The sequence below is a fragment of the Ursus maritimus genome, unplaced genomic scaffold (assembly GCF_017311325.1).
Source record: "Ursus maritimus isolate PB19 unplaced genomic scaffold, ASM1731132v1 scaffold_8, whole genome shotgun sequence".
NCBI lineage: Eukaryota > Metazoa > Chordata > Mammalia > Carnivora > Ursidae > Ursus > Ursus maritimus.
In genome coordinates, this window is record NW_024426996.1 from 68990424 (window position 1) to 69010624 (window position 20201).

A 20201-nucleotide genomic window follows, 5' to 3' on the forward strand; every position below is an offset into this window, starting at 1 on the left:
ATTAGAAAGTACTTTACCTCCAGAATTTCATCCAACAGAACCAGAAGATCTTGAGCAAGATTGCTACTGAGTTCTAAAGACCCCAGGGCTTTTGTATAGACCCGAATTTCTGGTGAACACGGACATGTTAAGATCTCATTGCAAATTTTTATAGCCAAATTGTCATGAACTGATAAGGCCTAGAAAAATCAAGAGAAAAAAGCTTTGTAAACTGGAAATGGTCTCATAATATAGTTCCTACACATCTAACACATTTCCAACTAATTATCTTGCCATAATCTCAAATGCAAAATGTCTAAAACTAAATTTAACATATTCCTTCCAAACTGAACTCCCTTTCCTATAGAGGATCCTGTGGTACAGGGTGCAGACCCGCCCCCTTCACGAATGAAGCGTCCATCCTCCAGCCACTCTTGAGTTCTGGTGGCTAAAAGTTCTCAGGTGCAGAACTGATCCGGGCTGAAGACAGGGGGACCTGCCACATTCTTAGTCCACATTCAAAGGCTGAAAGATATGCAGATACAACAGCCCAACCTTGCCTCCGTCTGGACAACTCAAAGGACTATCCCAGTTCTGGAACTTCCTGTGGGATGAGCTGGGGCTTTAAGAAGGCACGACAGCTCAAGCTCCTCCTCCGCCCCAACCTACTTCCCTCACTCCTCCAGGATGTCGATCATGAGAAAACTCTGCAATTAAAAGATGTCAAGAGCTTCTCTGAAGTCTTCTGTAACCCAAACCCAAAAAAGATCAAGAGTGATCTTGATTGGACTCCATCTTCCTGGCCTCTCTAAGTTCTTTCTTCATGTCCTTAACACCCGTATTTTTTTTCATGTCACCGTCTACTATTTTCTTTCTACTTTCTATTGCTGTTATCCTTCTTCTACAAGTTTTTCTCTCTTAGTTATATAGATTTCCAACTGCTCTCTTAATATTCTCTCTCTACTCCTCTCACCGGTTCACCTCATATAACCATACTGACCACCAAATTGATCTTCCTAATCCCATTAAGCCTTTCAATATACATCCTACATCGTTACGGCAAATACTGCCAACTCCAAATTCCCTATCTCAATGTTCTGCCCTCAACAGGGCCATTCTGGCTCCTTAGCCAGAATAATTCTTCCACAGTCCCCCTGCATGACTTGGACAACCAGCTACATTTAATCACTCTTACCTAAAGTTTTTTTCTCTACCCAAACCACTGTCCAAATCCCAATAAGACCGAACTGAATTTTACTAGTAATTCTGTACTCATCACCCCTACCGCATGAACCCTGCCTCTTCTTAAGTCCTAAAGCACTTAGTAGCTCTATCACCTACCCTTACTATACTTTGTCTTAATATCCTTTGTAATCTTCTTTCCAATAACGTGTAACATAACGACTTGAATGGAGTATGCAGTCATTAAATATCAATTAATATTAAAAAGCTATACTTTCAACTTAATTAGCTGGCATCTGAAATCATTAATAACACATTAATTTTCAATATGGTAACAAGTTTGATTAAATGATATTAAAGAATTCAAAACCTAGCTTAAGTTTAATTTATGGGACAGTTTGCGATTAACTTATCTTCTTTGAATTAAAAACAAAAATGAACTTGAGGTGACCTTCATTCTTCGAATTCTCCTTCCTTGTATCAGAAACATAGCAGATAAGCCAACATTTGAAGACTCAATGAGTCCTGAATAAACATAGGACATTTTTCAGAATATTTAATAGCCAGCACTAGGTCGGGAGGGGGTAGTGAGAGTGATGAATTTTTGGCAAGTTCTGAATTTCAGTAGCAAATTACTTCTATCTTTATATGATTATCACCACATTTCCCAAAAGATCTTTTTCTTCCTTTGTGTTATGTGCCACCATATAGACCAGAAATCTCAAGATAAACCGTGGTCTGTCTCTACTTCTAAGACCCTATGGAAAGGATTTTTCTATCAAAAACAACAGTGATCTATATGCCAGTCGTCATCCTCACCATCCATAAGCTAACATACTCACCCACCTGATAATCTTGTGAGTTCTTGGCCTTAGGATTTAATCCACTTGGTCTTGTCAAATCTACAAGTAACTCAGCAACATTAGTGATATCTACTTCAGCTAAAGGAGAAGATGCAGGAGCACTGGCCAGCGTTTGCAGAGTTGGAAGAAAGGCTTCTTCAAAACATTCCTGATTAGTCCTATTGAAAAACAATTTGAAAAGTATGTGAGCAAAGAAAAGGCATATGATTCTCAAAAAAACATGTATAAAATTTACCCCATCAAGATGCAGTATACTTTCATCTAGGAAAGAGACAAATAATTCAGGTAAATAAAATCTAGGTAAGTTTGCATTACTAACCACTGAAAAAAAAGAACAATAACAAAATTATATTTATAGATATGACTCATGGGGAGCCTGAATTTAACTTCAAGTCAGATTCTGATTTGTCAGTATAACTAAATACCTGCTCGCATAAGCAAACATGGGGAAGAACACGCCTAGGCAATGTCGAAGTCGAACATCCTCTTCAGTCACAGGGTTGTACCACAACAAGATAAGACGAGAAAGAATCCTGCTGCTGACCAAGAGCCCTGAGAACATCAGCTTGGCTAGTCCTTCTGCAGCTCCTGTCCTGAGTTCAGACACCTAATAAAAATGACTTTCATTAAATTTTTTAAAATTTGTATTTCCTTTTTAAGCCTTACAATGTAGGCTGTCCTACAATTTTTTTCTATGAACTATCAAAAAAAAATCACTCATACTATGACTTTGTTAAAGACACATAAAAAGATTTTAGGTTAAGGTTATATGACAAATTATTAGTCTAGCTAAGAAAACTTCAATTCCCTTAAAAACTTTTAGAAGAGCCAAAAGGCCTTTTAAATATTGTGAAACCAAAAGTCAAAACGGTAATGTATTACGTGCTTCTCATGAGATAAGATATAGAAAACACCCAGTAATGATCCCCGCCATCAGAGAAAGATGACCTATAAACAGAAGCTCCCGAGGTGGGAGTGACAATGTGTACGAATAAAGGGGAAATGGGAATAGAAGGTGTACAAGTGGAAAAAGGAATTCCTAGAAAGAGTAACCAAAAGCAAACCTTAGAGAAGAAAATGGAAAAGAAGGTATGGTGATATTCATATGGAGGTATAGGCATAAAAGACAGGTATAAAAATACTAGTTATTGAGACTGAATTATTAAAGTCAAGCCTCTGACACTTCCTAGCTGCATGATCCTGTGCATATGAGCTTGGTACCCCAATTTTTTTAAAGATTTACATTTTTATTTTAGAGAGGGAGCACATTTGAGTGGGGAAAGGGGCACTGGGAGAGAATCTCAAGCAGACTCCCTGCTAAGAGCAGCACCCCCACATAAGGGCTTGATCCCATGACCCTGAGATCATGACCTAAGCCAAAATCAAGGTTGGACGCTCAACTGACTGAGCCACCCAGACGCCCCATGTACCCCACTTTTTTCATATTAAAATTAAAAGGATAATAAAAATTACAGTTACAAAGATAAAGAAATACTACAAATAAAACTCTTACAATGCTATCCATATAGGGGTGCCTGGGTGGCTCAGTCGGTTAAGCGTCTGACTCTTGATTTCAGCTCAAGTTATGATCTCAGGATCCGAGCTCAGCAGGGAGTCTGCATGTCCCTCTTCCTCTGCTCCTCCCCCACTCTTTTGCTCTCTCTCAAATAAATAAATAAAATCTTTTTTTAAGAGTGCTATCCACATAGTAAATCCTCAACAAATATCAGTTATTATTTATAATTACTGATGAACAGTAAATTTGCTCAGTGATCACATTACAGAGATCCTGAAAATCAGGCAAAAAAATTCAACTGTAGTGAGGCAGGATATGGAAACACTTAAGGTTTTTGAAATGGTGGAGAAGAAAAGAAAAAAATGAGATTTTAGGGAAATTACCTTTGCAGGTTATAATCTACAAATGTAAAACAAGTCTAAAATAGAGAGACATAAGTAAAAACAATGGAATGAACAAATACAAAAACTATTTCAAAAAATTTTCCAAAACCCAAAAATAAAGATCTAGAGGCCAATAAGATGAGTAAGTGCTAGGGCACTAGCGTGTGCTTCCCACACACTAACTCATTTAGGGCTCACCACAGCCACGAGGGCAGCAACTCCGTTCCACTCAGCACTGTCCTCTCAAGAACATATACTGACTGGCACATAATTTGCCTTCAAATATTTGTTGACTTAATTAAAGAACCATCCAGTGAATAGGCATCGTTATCCCCATTTTACAGAGGAGGAAAGAAGCCAGAGACAGTAAACACCTTATTGAAGATTCATACAAATGCAACCAGAACACAAATGTACAAGTCGACAACTCCAAAGGCCGCATGCTCCCCATCTTTTTAAGATGTTTAACTGTGACATACTTTCCTGAGAGCAATAGTGCTCCTTCTGAAGCTGAATGTCAGGAATTTGAAATGAAACAGAATTGCAAATCTTAAAGCATGTGAAAAAAATTCTTATTAAGACCCAGAGGGCAGTGAAGTAAGTCAGATTTTGTTTAGTGGTGATGACAAAAATAAAGTCAAAATCACAGAATCTAGTATAGCCAGAAAGCAATTAAGGTATGAGTACTATTAAAAAAAAAAAAAAGCGCTTGTCAGACAGTTTTACTGTACATTGTCTACCAATGCAATGTCAGCAAGCCCACAGCACTGGGTAATTCCCAACAGGAAATGAGTATATCACTTGAATATTAACTCAAAAAACCAACATCTGCCTTTTGACTGGTGAGTTTATTTACACTTAAATCACTGATAAGGAAGGACTGATTACCACAATTTTGCAACCAAAATGTGATAAGTCAAAACCTGTTAAAAGAGACATAGAACAATAAATACTGATATTAAAAAGGTTAATTCATCAAAATATAATTAAAAGTATAGATAAAACAGAGCCTCAAAATACATAAATAAGCACTGGCAGAAACACAGAAAGAAAGAGCTCAACAGTAATAATTGAAGAGCTTTCTGTAATGGACAGAACACCCAGGCAGATCAATAAGGAAACAACAATAAGGACTTGAATAATATTATAGACCATCCAGACCCACCAAACATGTAGTCCACTCTTCCTCACCAAAGAATACACTTTCTTCTCAAGAGCACATGGAATATCCTCACATCTGGATAGACACTATGTTAAGCCAAAAACAACTCAAAATAAATTTTAAAAGAATGAAAACTTCAAAATATCTTCTCAAACCACAAGAAAACATACCTAGAAAGCAATACCGGAAGAAGACTGTAAAATTCACAAATATGTGTAAACAATATACTTTTTACACATCAATGAGTCAAAGAAGACATAAAAAGGAAATTTAGAAAACACTTAGAAATGAACTAAAATGAAAAATACAAAAAAACAAAACTTATGAAGTGCAACATAAGCAGTGTTCACAGGGCAATTTATAGCAGTAAATGCCTACATTAAAAAAAAAAAAAAATCTTGGACTTCCAGGAAGGTGGTGGAGTAGGAGTATACTAAGCTCACTTCCTCCCAAGGATATACCTAGATAACACCCACAGCAGTGTAAATAACCCAAAAAACGACCCAAAGACTGGAAGAACAGACTCTCCACAGCTAAATGTAGAGAAAAGGCCACATCGAAAAGAGCAGGAAAGGTGGAGACATAGTCAGGAACCAAACTGACCCATGGGACTGTCCACAGGAGGGACACAGCAGCCACTGGACAGAGGAGAGAAGCAGACCCCACCCCAGGGGCCCCAGGCACCAGAGATCTGCACTGGAAAGACGAACCCCCACAACATATGGCTTTGAAAACCAGAGAGGCTTAACACTGTGAGTTCTTATAATCAGTAGGGCTTAACACCTAGAACTTTTAAAAAATCAGCCAACTGGGCTCTGGGAGAGACAAATGGAGATAGGAAACTCAGTCCCCCACGCCCTTAAGGAGACAGCATAACGAACAACCCCACTAAGATACTAAGCATAGAAGTAAGCAGAGAAGCAGTAGTTTGAAAAAGTCCTGGAGATTTATTTGCTAATCTCAAAATGTGTACTAGAGGGACAGGGATCTTAAGGAGACTTCTCCAAGAACAAAAGAACTGACAGGTGCCATTTCCCTCCTCTGGCCCCCAGCTCAGAAACCCAACACTTGGGGCGCCTGGGTAGCGCAGCGGTTAAACATCTGCCTTCGGCTCAGGGCGTGATCCCAGCGTTCTGGGTTCGAGCCCCACATCAGGCTCCTCCACTAAGAGCCTGCTTCTTCCTCTCCCACTCCCCCTGCTTGTGTTCCCTCTCGCGCTGGCTGTCTCTCTCTGTCAAATAAATAAATAAAATCGTAAAAAAAAAAAAAAGAAACCCAACACTTGAAGGAACCAGGAAACGAACACTTCCCACCTACCTTGCTAACAGCACACCCCACTTCTGAATTCTCCAGACCTGCTCCCTCCAACCCACCCNNNNAGGAATTCTCCAAAGCAGCTAAAGCAGTGGAGTAAAGGCAGACATCTAATCTGACTGCCTGCCCTGCCTACCAATGAAAGCTTCCCAGGGGACAATACCTTTCAGTTCATTGTGACTACATCTCTGACAAACACCCTGTCTGACCTAATCAAACCTAAAGTGGCCCCAGACCGGCCCACTAAAAATACAGGGACTAACACTTGCCAACAAGCAAAGGGAACCATTGCAGATGACTGGATTGAAGGCAAATGTGGCTCAGCCACAACAGAAGGGTGTGTAACACACATAGGAGATAGCCCTGAAGCACCAGGTTCTGGTGAACAGGGGACACTGTACTGCAGGACACTATAGGAACTCTTCTTCATATGGCCACTACTTTCAAGAGCAGAAGACAAAGCTGAGATTCCTAAAACAGAGAAACAGACACAGTGTTAGACAAAATGAGACAGAGGAATATGTCCCAAATTAAAGAACAAGACAAAATCACAAGCAAGAGAGCTAAATGAAAAGGAAATAAGTAATATGCCTGATAGATAATTTAAAGTAATGGTCACTAAGATACTCACTGGACTTGAGAAAAGAGTGGAGGATCTCAGTGAGACCCACAACAAAGGGACAGAAAAATAAAGAACCAATCAGAAATGAAGAACTCAGTAACTGAAATTAAAAATACACTAGAGGGAATAAACAGTAGATTGGAGGAAGCAGAACAGATCGGTCAACTGGAGGACAGAGTAATGGAAAGCAATCAAGCCAAACAAAAGAAAAAATAATAAAAAATGAGAATAGATTAAGGGAACTCAGTGACACCATCAAGCATAATAACATTTGCATTATAGGGATCCCAGAAGGAGAAGAGAGAGAAAAGAGGAAAGAAAATTCATTTGAAGAAATAACAGCTGAAAACTGTCCAGAAATGGAGAAGGAAACAGAAATCCAGACCCAGGAGGCACAGAGAGCCCCCAGCAAAATCAACCCAAGGAGGTCCACACCAAAACACAGTAACTAAATTGGCAAAAAAGTAGTGGGGCGCCTGGGTGGCTCAGTTGGCTGAGTGCCCAGCTCTTGGCTTTTAGCTCAAATCATGATCTCAGGGTCATGGAATCAAGCCCTGCATTGAGCTCCGCACTCAGCGTGGAGTCTGCTTGAGATTCTCTGCCTCTCCCTCTGCCCCTCCCCCACTCACATGCTCTCTAAAATAAATAAATAAATAAATAAATAAATAAATAAATAAAATCTTTTAAAAATTGGCAAAAAGTAGTGATAAAGAGATAATTTTAAAAGCAGAAAAAGAAGACGGTTACATACAAGAGAAACCCCATAAGAATATCAGCTGATTTTCAGCAGAAATTTTGCAGCTCAGAAAGGAGTGGCATGATATACTCAAAGTGCTGAAAGAAAAAACCTGCAACCAAGAATATTCTATCCAGCAAGACTATCACTCACAATAGGAGAGACAAAAAGTTTTTCAGAAAAACAGAAATTAAAGGAATTCATCATCATAAACCAGCCTTATGAGAAATGTTACAGGGGATTCTTTTAGTGGAAAAGAAACATCATAAGCAGGAGTAAGAAAACTAGGAAGCACAAAAGGAGTAAAATTAAGTATACCTATAAAAATCAGTCAAGGAATTCACAAAAGGAAAAGAAAAGTATAACACCAAATATCTAAAATGTGGGGAGAGAGGAGCAGAAATTTAGTTCTTTTAAAATGGTTCAAGCTTAAGCAACCATCAACAATATAAACTGCTATATCCATATATAGCAGGTTATATGTAAACCTGATGGTAACCACAAATCAAATATCAGTAATAGACAAGCAAAGAGTAGAGAAAGGAATCCATGTATATCACTAAAGAAAGCCAGCAAACCATGAACGAAGAGACCAAGAAAGGAACAGAGAAGAACTCCAAAAACAATCACAAAACTAGTAACAGAAGAGCATACAGAAGTACCTACCTATCAATAATTACTTTGAATGTAAATGGACTAAATGCTCCAGTCAAAAGACATATAGTGACAGAACGGATTTAAAAAAAAATGCTGCCTACAACAGACTCTTTTCAGACCTAAGGACACATGCAAATTGAAAGTGAGGGATAGAAAAACACTTATCTGCAAATGGAAGTGAAAAGAAAGCTGGGATAGAAACATATCAGACAAAACAGACTTTAAAACAAAGTCTGTAACTAGAGACAAAGGACAATACATAATCAAAAGGGAACAATCCAACAAGAAGATATAACAACTGTAAAGATTTATTCCCCCCAAATTATAGTAGGGGACTTTCAACACCCCACTTATAGAAATCGATACATCATCCAAATAGAAAATAAGCAAGGAAACAATGACTTTCAATGATGCATTAAATGAGATGGATCTAATAGATATATTCAGAACATTCCATCCCAAGACAGCAGAATATACATTGTTTTCAAGGGCATATGGAACATTCTCAAGAATAGATCACATGTTAGCTAACAAAACAAATCTCAATAAAAGGACTGAAATCATACCATGCATCTTTTCCAACCACAATGCTATGAAACTAGAAATCAACCACAAGAAAAAATCTGGAAAGAACACAAATACATCGAGGTTAAATAATATACTACTGAACAATTAAGGAGGCAACCAAGAAATCAAACATATCAAAAAGTAAAATGGAGAGACATAAAAAGGAAAAAAAATCTTTGGCATGCACCAAAAGCTCTTCTAAGAGGGAAGTTTATCACAATACAGGCCTACCTCAGGAAGGAAGAAAAATCTCAAACAACCTGAACTTACACATAAAGGTGCTAGAAAAAGAAGAATACACAAAACCCAAGACCAGTAGAAGGAAGAAAATAACAAAAATCAGAGCAAAAATAAATGAAATAAAAACCAAAAAAACTAACAGAACAGATAAATGAAGCCAGGAACTTGTTCTTTGAAAAGACCAACAAAATTGACAAACTTTAGCAAGATTCATCAGGAAAAAAAAAAGAAAGAAAGAAAAAGAAAAGAATAAAAGGAGGACTCAAAATCGGAAATGAGAGAAGAAAAATAACAACCAACATCACAGAAATACAAAAGATTATAAGCAAATGTTATGAAACATTATATGCCAACAAATTGGACAACCAAGAAGAAATGGATACATTCCTAGATATATGTAACCTCCCAAAACTGAATCAGGAATAAATAGAAAATGTGAATGGTCCAATTACCAGCAATGAAATTGCGTCAATAACAAAAAAAAATTCCCCAACAAACAGAAGTTCAGGGCCACTTGCCACTAGGCCTCACAGGTGAATTTTCCCAAACATTTAAAGAAAAGTTATTACTTATTTTTCTCAAACTATTCCAAAAAATAGAAGAGGAAGAAAAGCTTCCAAATTCATTCTAAGGCCAGCATCACCTGATACCAAAACCACAAAAAGACATTACAAAATAAGAGAACTACACCCCAATATATCTAATGAATGTAGATGCAAAATTCCTCAACAAAATATTAGCAAACAGAAACAGTACATTAAAAAATTTTTTTATTTCTAAAAATTAAAAAAAAATCATTCACCATGATTTTATTTATTTATCAGTTCTAGTAATGTTTTGGTGGAGTCTTTAGAGTTTTCTCTATAGTGGGATTTATTTATTCCTGGGTTGCAAGGGTGGTTCAATATTTGCAAATCAATGTGATACATCACATCAATAAGACAAAGGATAAAAACCATATGATCATTTCAATAGATGTAGAAAAAGCATATGACAAGTACAACATCCATTTATAATAAAAACCCTCAACAAAGTAGGTTTAGAGGGAATATACCTCAACATACTAAAGGCCATACATGAAAAACCCACAGCTAACATCATAGTCAATAAAAAACTGAGAGCTCTTCCCATAAGATCAGGAACAAGACAAAGATATCCACTTTGACTACTTTTACTCAACATAGTTCTGGAAGTCCTAGCCACAGCAACCAAACAACAAAAAGAAATAAAAGGCATCTGAATCAGTAAGGGAGAAGTAAAATTTACTATTTACAGATGACACGATATCCTATAGAGAAAACCCTAAAGACTCCACCAACACATTACTAGAACTGATAAATGAATTCACGAAGGTCAGATACAAAATCAATATATAGAAATACTTTGCATTTCTACGTACACAAATAATGAAGTAACAGAAAGAGAAATTAAGAAAACAATCCCATTTACAACTGCACCAAAAAGCATAAAATACCTAGGAATAAACTAACCAGAAGGTGAAAGACCTGTACTCTGAAAACTATAAAACATTGATAAAAGAAACCGAAGATGAAACAAATAGAAAGATATTCCATGTTCATGGATTGGGAGAATAATATTGTTAAAATGTCCATACTACCCAAAGCAATCTACACATTTAATGCAATCCCTATCAAAATATCAATAGCATTTTTCACAAAACTAGAATAACCCTAAAATTTGTATGGAGCCACAAAAGACCCCAAATAGCCAAAGTAATCTTGAAAAAGACTGGAGGCTTCACAATCCCAGATTTCCAGATATACTACAAAGCTGTAGTAATTTAAACAGTAAGGCACTGGCACAAAAAATAGATACAAACATCAAAAGAACAGAATAGAGAGCCCAGAAATAAACACACAATTATATGGCGAACTAATCTTCAAGAAAGGAGGCAAAAATATACAAATGTGAAAAAGACAAGTCTCTTCAACAAGTGGCTTTGGGAAAACTAAACAGCTACATGCAAAACAATGAAACTGGACCATTTTCTTATACCATTCACAAAAATAAACTCAAAATGCTAATGCTAAATGAAAACTTAAATGTGAGACCTGAAACCATAAACATCCTAGAAGAGAACACAGGCAATAATTTCTTTGATATCAGCAGTAGCAACACTTTCCTAGATATGCCTCCTGAGGCTAGGGAAACAAAAGCAAAAATAAACAAACTACTGGTATTACATTAAAACAAAAAGCTACTGCACAGCAAAGGAAATAATCAACAAAACTAAAAGATAACCTACTGAATGGGAGAAGATATTTGCAAATGACATATTTGATAAAGAATTAGTATTCAAAATATATAAAGAACTCATACAACTCAACACCAAAAAATAATCCAATTAAAATATGGTCAGAAGATATGAACAGACATTTCTCCAAGGAAGACATACAGATGGCCAACAGACACATGAAAAGATGCTCGACATCACTTATCAACAGGAAAATGCAAATCAAAACCTCAATGGTATCATCTCACACCTGTAAGAATGGCTAAAATCAAAAACCCAAGAGACAACAAGTTTGGCAAGGATGTGGAGAAAAGGAACATTCATGCGCTGTTGGTGGGAATGCAAACTGGTACAGCCACTTCGGAAAATGGTATGCAGGTCCCTCAAAAAATTAAAAATAGAATTATCATATGATCCAGTAATTCCACTACTGGGTATTTACCCAAAGAATATAAAAACATCAATTCCAAAAAGATATATACACATGTTTACTGCAGTATTATTTACAATAGCCAAAATACAGAAACGCTAATGTCCATCAACAGATGAATGCATAAAGAAGATGTATATGTATCTATATACAATGGAATATTACTCAGCCAAAAACAAAAAAGAGAGAGAGAGAGAATGAAATCTTGCCATTTAAACAACATGGATGGATCAAGAGGGTACAATGCTAAATGAAATAAGTCAATCAGTGGGGTGCCTGGGTGGCTCAGTCAGTTAAGTGTCCGACTCTTGAACTTGGCTCAGGTCTTGATCTCATGGTCGTGAGTTCAAGCCCCACATTCAAAAAAAAGGAAAAAAGAAATAAGTCAATCAGAGAAAGACAAACACCATATGATTTTATTCATATGTGAAATTTAAAAAACAAAACAAATGAACAATGAAAAAAGACACAAACCAAAAAAGAGACTCTTAAATATAGAGAACAAACTCATGGTTACCAGAGAAAAAGGGGGGAGAGGAAGGGTTGGGTAAAATAGGTGAAAGGAATTACAAGTACACTTATCATAATAAGCACTGAATAATGCGCAGAACTGCTGAATCACTATATTGTACAACTGAAACGAATATAACAGTGTACATTTAATTACGCTGGAATTTTTTTAAAAACCTCAATAACCTAACTTTATACTTTAAGGAACTAAAAAAAGAACAAACTAAACCTAAAGAAGGAAGGAGAAAAAAAATACTAAAGATTAGAGAAGAGAAACAAAACAGAGATAGAAAAAGAGAAAAAAATCAATGAAGCCAAAAGTTGGTTCTTTGAAAATATGAACACAACTGACAAACTTTCAGCTAGAATGACAAAGATAAAAGAAAGAAGATGCAAACAACTGAAATCAGAACTGAAAGCAGGAACGTTACAACTGACCTTACAGTAATAGAAAGAATTGTAAGAAAATACTATGAACTGACCACCAAAAAATTAAATAACTTAGATAAAATGGACAATTTCCTAGAAAGACAAATTACCAAAACTGACTCAGTAAAAAATAAAAAATCCAAATAGACCTCTAATTATACTCCAATTGAATAAGTAATCAGAAACCTCCCCAAGTGAAAAGTCCAACCCCAGATGTCTTTACTGGTAAATCCCCACCAAGCAGTAAAAGAATTCAGAGCAATCTTCTCAAAGTCTTCCAATAAACGGAAGAGGAACAAACAATTCCTAACTCAGTGTATGAAGTCAGTATTATCCTGATAGCAAAGGCAGACAAAGACGTGCAAGACAACAACAGCCCAATTTCCCTTATGAATACAGACATAAAAATCTTCAAGAAAATGGTAGCAAATCAAATCCAACAACACATAAAAAGGTTATACACCATCTACACCATAACCAAGTAGAACTTATCCCAAGATTGCAAGAGTGATTCAACAGAAGAAAATCAATCAAAGTAACGTACATCAATAAAACAAAGGAACAAAAACCCATATGAGCATCTCATTGATGTAGAAAAAGCATTTGACAAATTAAACGTGTTTTCATGACAAAAGCAAAACAAAGCCAAAACAAAGAAAAAAAACCTAGAGAAGAATAGAAGGAAACTTTCTCAAAATGAGAAAGTCATTTATAAAGAACCTACATCATACTCTATAGTTAAAGACTGAAAAATTTCCCCTTAAGATTAGAGACAAAACAACGATGCTTGTTTTAACCATTGCTCCTCAACAGTGTACTGGAAGTTCCAGTTAGAGCAATTATGTAGGAAAAAGAAAATAAAACAGAAAAAGAAATAAAAGACACACAAATTGGAAAGGAAGAATTGAAACAATGTCTCTTCACAGATGACATGATTCTATGTAGAGAAAATACCAAAACTTCACACACATAAATTACAAGAATTAATAAGTGAATGTAGCAAGGTTGAATATCAAATCAAATACACACACAGAAAACCCAACTGAGTTTCTATACAAAATCAGTGAACCAACCACCCAAAAAGGAAATTAAGAAAACAATTCTATTTATAATAGCATCCAAATACATAAGAATAAATTTAACCAAGAAAATCAAAGATTTATACCCTGAAAACAAAACACTTTTGAAAGAAATTAAAGATGACCTAAATAAATGGAAAGGCATCCAAGTTTATGGATTGGAAGATTTAACATTATTAAGATGCCAACTATTACTCAGTGTGATCTACACATTCAAATGCAACCCCTATCAAAATTCTAATGGACTTTTTTGCAGAAATGGAAAAACCAATCCTCCAATTCATGAAGAATTGCAAAAGACCCCAAGTAGCCAAACAATATTGAAAATAAAGAACAAAGTTGGAGAACTCAACTTCCCAAATTAAAAACTTTTTAAAACTCCCCACTTTAAAAACTATTATGAAGTTACACCACTTAAAACAGTCTGGTACTGCCATAAGGACTGACACAGATAATGTAATATAATTGAGAGTCCAGAAATAAACTCACACAAGTAGGGTCAGCTGATTCTCAACAAAAGTGCCAAAACAATTCAGTGGGAAAAGAATCGTATCTTCAATTAATGGTGCTAAGACAAACTGGATGTCCACAAGCAAAACAATGAAGTTAGACCTCTACCTCACACCATGTGGAAATATTATCTGAAAATTCATCAAAGGCTTAAATATAAAAAGCTAAAAGTCAAACTCTTAGAAGAAAACACAGAGACAAATCTCCATGACTTGGATGGGCAATATATTCTTAGATAGGACACCAAAAGACGCACAAGCAATAAAAGGGTAAAAAACACAACTTAGTCTTTATCAAAATTACAAATGTTTTAGATATCGAAGGACATTCTTAAGAAAAGACAACCTATAGGACAAAATATTTGCATATCATATACTTGATAAGGCTCTATTACTCAAAATATATGAAGAACTCCAAAAGGACAACCCAATTTTAAAATGGAAAAAGGATTTGAAAAGACATTTCTCCAAATAAGACATACAAATAGGCAACAAGCACATAAAGATACTCATCATTAGTCATTAGGGAAATATAATTCAAAACCACTGGAGGTATCTTTTCAATCTACTAAAATGGTTAAAAAAAATTTTTTTTTTAAAGATTTTATTTATTTATTTGACAGAGAGAGTGAGAGAGCACAAGCAGGGGGAACAGCAGAGGGAGAGGGAGAAGCGGGCTCCCTGCTTGGGAGGGCTCAATCTCAGCACCCTGGGATCATGACCAGAGCCAAAGGCAGACGCTTAACCACCTGAGCCACCCAGGCACCCCTAAAAAAAAATTTTAATGGAAAATAACAAGCATTGATATGAAACTTGGAAAACTGAAACCCTTGTATAATGTTGGTAAAAATGTAAAATGGTTTGACTGCTGTGGAAAACAGTTTGACAGGTCCTCAAAGAAGTTAAAGAAATTATCATATGAAACCATAAAACTCCTAGAAGAAAACAGGCCTTGGTGATTTTTTGGATTTGCTACCAAAAACAATGTCAACATCAGAAAAATAAGTGGGACTACATCAAATGGAACAGCTCTGCACAGCCAGGGAAACCATCAACAAAATGAAAAGGCAGCCTACATATTGCAAAAAAAATTTGCAAATTATATATTTAATAACAGGTTAATATTCCAAATATATAAGGAACTCATATAACTCAATAGCAAAAAAACCCAAACAATCCAATTAAAATACAAATCAAAACTGCAATGAGAAAGCACCTCACAACTGTCAGAATGGTTAAAATCAATAACACAAGAGGGGCGCCTGGGTGGCACAGCGGTTAAGCGTCTGCCTTCGGCTCAGGGCGTGATTCTGGCATTATCGGATCGAGACCCCACATCAGGCTCCTCCGCTATAAGCCTGCTTCTTCCTCTCCCACTCCCCCTGCTTGTGTTCCCTCTCTCGCTGGCTGTCTCTATCTCTGTCAAATAAATAAATAAAATAAATTTAAAAGATCAATAACACAAGAAACAATAGGTGTTGGCAAGGATATGGAGAAAGGGGAACCATCTTGCCCTATGGGTGGGAATGCAAACTGGTACAGCCACGCTAGAAAACAGTATGGAGCTTCCTCAAAAAGTTAAAAATAGAACTACCTTACAGTCCAGCAATTGCACTACTAGGTATTTATCCAAAGAATAATAAAATTCCAAACAATACAAAAATACTAATTCAAAGGGATACATGCACCCCAATGTTTATAGCAGCATTATCTACAATAGCCAAATTACAGAAACAGTCCAAGTGTCCATCAACTGATGAATGAATAAAGACGAGGTGGTGTGTGTACACACACACACACACACACTGGAATACTACTCAGCCATCAAAAGAATGAAATCTTGCCATTTGCAAAGACATGGATAAATCTAGAGTATTATGCTAAGTGAAATAAGTCAGAGAAAGACAAACGTTATATGATTTCACTCATACGTGGAATTTAAGAAACAAAACAAATGAGCAAAGGGAAAAAAGCAAGAGAGGCAAACCAAGAAATAGATTCTTAACTATACAGAACAAACTGATGGTTACCAGAAGGGGGATGAGTGGAGGATGGGTTAAAAAGGTGATGGGGATTAAGGAGTGCACTTGCTGTGATGAGCACCAGGTGTTGTATGGGAGTGTTGAATCACCATATTGTACACCTGAAACTAATATTACAACTTTAAAAAAAATGGGCAGAGGAATTAAAATGATATTTTTCCAAAAACAGAAACGGACAACAGGCACATGAAAAAGTGCTCAGCATCACTAATCATCATGGAAATGCAAATCAAAACCACAATGCATTATCACCTCACATTGTTTGAATGACTTTCAACAACAAAACAAGAGCTAAGTATTGGTGAGGATGTGGAGAAAAGGGAAGCCTTGTGCACTGCTGGTGGGAATGTAAACTGGTGCAGCTACTGTGGAAAACAATATGGAGGTTCCTCAAAAAATTAAAAACAGGAGTGCCTGAGTGGCCCAGATGGTTGAGCATCCGACTTCCGCTCAGGTCATGATCTCGGGGTCCTGGGATCAAACCCCACATCCAGCTCCACGCTCGGCTTGGAGTCTGCTTAAGGTTCTTTCCCATTCCCTCTGCCCCTTCCCCTGCTCTCACATACTCTCTCTCTAAAATGAATGGATAAATCTTAAAAAAAAAAAAAAAAAGTTAAAAATAGAATTACCATATGACAGAACAATCTCACTTCAGGATATACACCCAAACGAAATGAAAACAGAATCTCGAAGAGATATCCGCACTCCCATGTTCACTGCAGCATTATTTATAATAGCCAAGACATGGAAACAACCTAAATGCCCATCAGTGGGGGAATGGAGAAGAAGATATGGTACATATACAAATATATACAACAGAATATACTTGGAGATAAGAAAAGGAAATCCTACCATCTACAACATGGATAGGCCTTCAGGACATTTTGCTAAGTGAAAGAGCCAGACAAAGACAAATACTGTATGTATCACTTTAAACGTAGAATCTTAAATTTAAAAAAAAAAAAAAAAAAAGGTCAAACTCATAGAAATGGGAGTAGAAAAGTAGCTGCCAGGACTGGGGGATGGGGAGAAATACAGAGACATTGGTAAAAGGTACAAAATTTCAGTTACGAGTTCTTAAAAAATAAAATAAAAATAAATTCTGGAGACTTAATGTAAAACACAGTGACTATAGTTGATATTGTATAATTAACTTTGCTAGGAGAGTAGAATTTAAATGTTCTCACTAAAATAAGTAAATAAATATGTGAATTGTTGGGATGTGTTAATTAACTAGATTGGCGGTGAATCATTAGGAAAAAAAAAAGATTACTGTATGTCCCAGTAAGCCCCTCCTAGGTATATACCCCAAAGAATAGAAAACAAATAATGTCCATGCATGTTCATAACAGGACTATACCCAAACAGCTAAAAGATGAAAACAGCCCAAATATTTTTCAATGGACGAATGGCTAAGCAAATTGTGATATATACATAAAATGAGAGAGCATTCTGCCAAAAGAAGGAATGTAGTACTGATACAAGCTACAACATGAATGAGCCTTGGAAACAAGCTAAGTGCCACAGCGAATATCATTCTCAATGGAGAAAAACTGAGAGCTTTTCCCTTAAGGTCGGGAACACAAGAAGGATGCCCACTCTCACCACTATTGCTCAACACAGTGCTAGAAGTCCTAGCCTCAGCAATCAGACAACAAAAAGAAATAAAAGGCATCCGAATCAGCAAAGAAGTAGTCAAACTCTCTTCGCAGATGACATGATACTTTATGTGGAAAATCCAAGACTCCACCCCAAAATTGTTAGAACTCATACAGCAATTCAGCAACATGGCAGGATACAAAATCAATGCACAGAAATCAGATGCATTTCTATACACTAACAATGGGACAGAAGAAAGAGAAATTAAGGAATCGATCCTGTTCACAACTGCACCGAAAGCCACTAGATATCTAGGAATAAACCTAACCAAAGAGGCAAAGGATCTGTAGTCTAGAAACTACAGAACATTTATGAAAGATATTGAGGAAGACACAAAGAGATGGAAAAACATTCCATGTTCATGGATTGGAAGAATAAACACTGTTAAAATGTCTATGCTGCCCAGAGCAATCTATACATTCAATGCAATCCCTATCAAAACACCACCAATATTTTCCACAGAGCTGGAAAAATATCCTAAAATTTCTATGGAATCAGAAAAGACCCCGAATCGTCAGGGGAATGTTGAAAAAGAAAACCAAAGCTAGGGGCATCACACTGCCTGACTTCAAGCTCTATTACAAAGCTGTGATCATCAAGACAGCATGGTATGGCACAAAAACAGACACATAGATCAATGCAACAGAATAGAGAGCCCAGAAACGGACCCTCAACGCTATGGTCAACTAATCTTTGACAAATCAGGGAAAAGTATCCAATGGAAAAAAGACAGTCTCTTCAATAAATGGTGCTGGGAAAACTGGTCAAATGCAACAGAATGAGACTGGACCGTTCTCTTACACCATACACAAAGATAAACTCAAAATGGATGAAAGATCTAAATGTGAGCCAGGAATCCCTCAAAATCCTAGAGGAGAACACAGGCAGCAACCTGTTCGACCTTGGACAAAGCCAACTTTTTCCAAGACACAGCTCTAAAGGCAAGGGAAACAAAAGTAAAAATGAACTGTTGGGCTAAAAAGCTTCTGCACAGCAAAGGAAACAATCAATAAAACTAAAAGGCGGAATGGGAGAAGATATTTGCAAATGACATTATAGATTAAGGGCTGGTATCCAAGATCTACAAAGAACTTATCAAACTCAACACCCAAAAAACAAATAATCCAGTCAAGAAATAAGCGGAAGACATGAACAGACACTTCTCCTCCAAAGAAGACATACAAATGGACAACAGACACATGAAAAAATGCTCCACATCACTTGCCATCAGGGAAATAAAAAACAACACCACAATGAGATACCACCTTACACCAGTCAGAATGGCAAAAATTAACAAGACTAGAAACAACAAATGTTGGTGAGGATGCAGAGAAAGAGGAACCTCTTACACGACTGGTGGGAATGCAAGCTGGTATAGTCGCTCCTGAAAACAGTATGGTGATTCCTCAGGACGTTAAAAATAGAGCTACCCTACAACCCAGCACCTGCACTATTGGGTATTTACCCCAAAGATAAAGATGTAGTGAAAAGAAGGGGCACCTGCACCCCAGTGTTTATAGCAGATATGTCCACAATAGCCAAACTGTGGAAGGAGCTGAGATGTCCTTCAACAGATGAATGGGTAAAGAAGATGTGGTTCATATATACAATGAAATATTACTCACAGCCATCAGAAAGGATGAATATCTATATTTACATCAGCATGGATGGAACTGGAGGGTATTATGCTAAGTGAAATAAGTCAATCAGAGAAACACAATTATGATATGGTTTCACTTATATGTGGGACATAAGGAATAATGCAGAGGACAATAGGGGAAGTGAGGGAAAACTGAATGGGAAGAAATCATTGAGGGAGACAAACCATATGAGACTCTTGACTCTAGGAAACAAAGTGAGGGTTGCAGAAAGGGAGGTGGATGGGGGGATGGGATAACAGGGTGATGGGAATTAAAGGAGGCGTGTGATATAATGAGGGCTGGGTGTTATATTCAACTAATGAAGCACTGTACATTATATCAAAAACCGATGATGTACTATACCTCGACTATTTAAAAAAAAAAAACAACACCACAAAAAAAAACCCAAAAACATGCAAGCATAGTCC

General features: G+C 36.7%; 1 protein-coding gene across 1 annotated transcript in view; it reads right to left on the minus strand.

Moving 5' to 3' along the window:
* NCAPG (non-SMC condensin I complex subunit G) overlaps positions 1-20201 on the minus strand; it is a 48659-nt gene that overhangs the window by 3537 nt on the left and 24921 nt on the right. The window contains exons 15-17 of the mRNA XM_008685812.2: positions 2450-2631; positions 2008-2182; positions 18-179 (exon numbers count right to left, since the gene is read on the minus strand). Coding sequence (XP_008684034.1) covers positions 18-179; positions 2008-2182; positions 2450-2631 — 519 coding nt within the window. The remainder of the gene's footprint in view (positions 1-17; positions 180-2007; positions 2183-2449; positions 2632-20201) is intronic.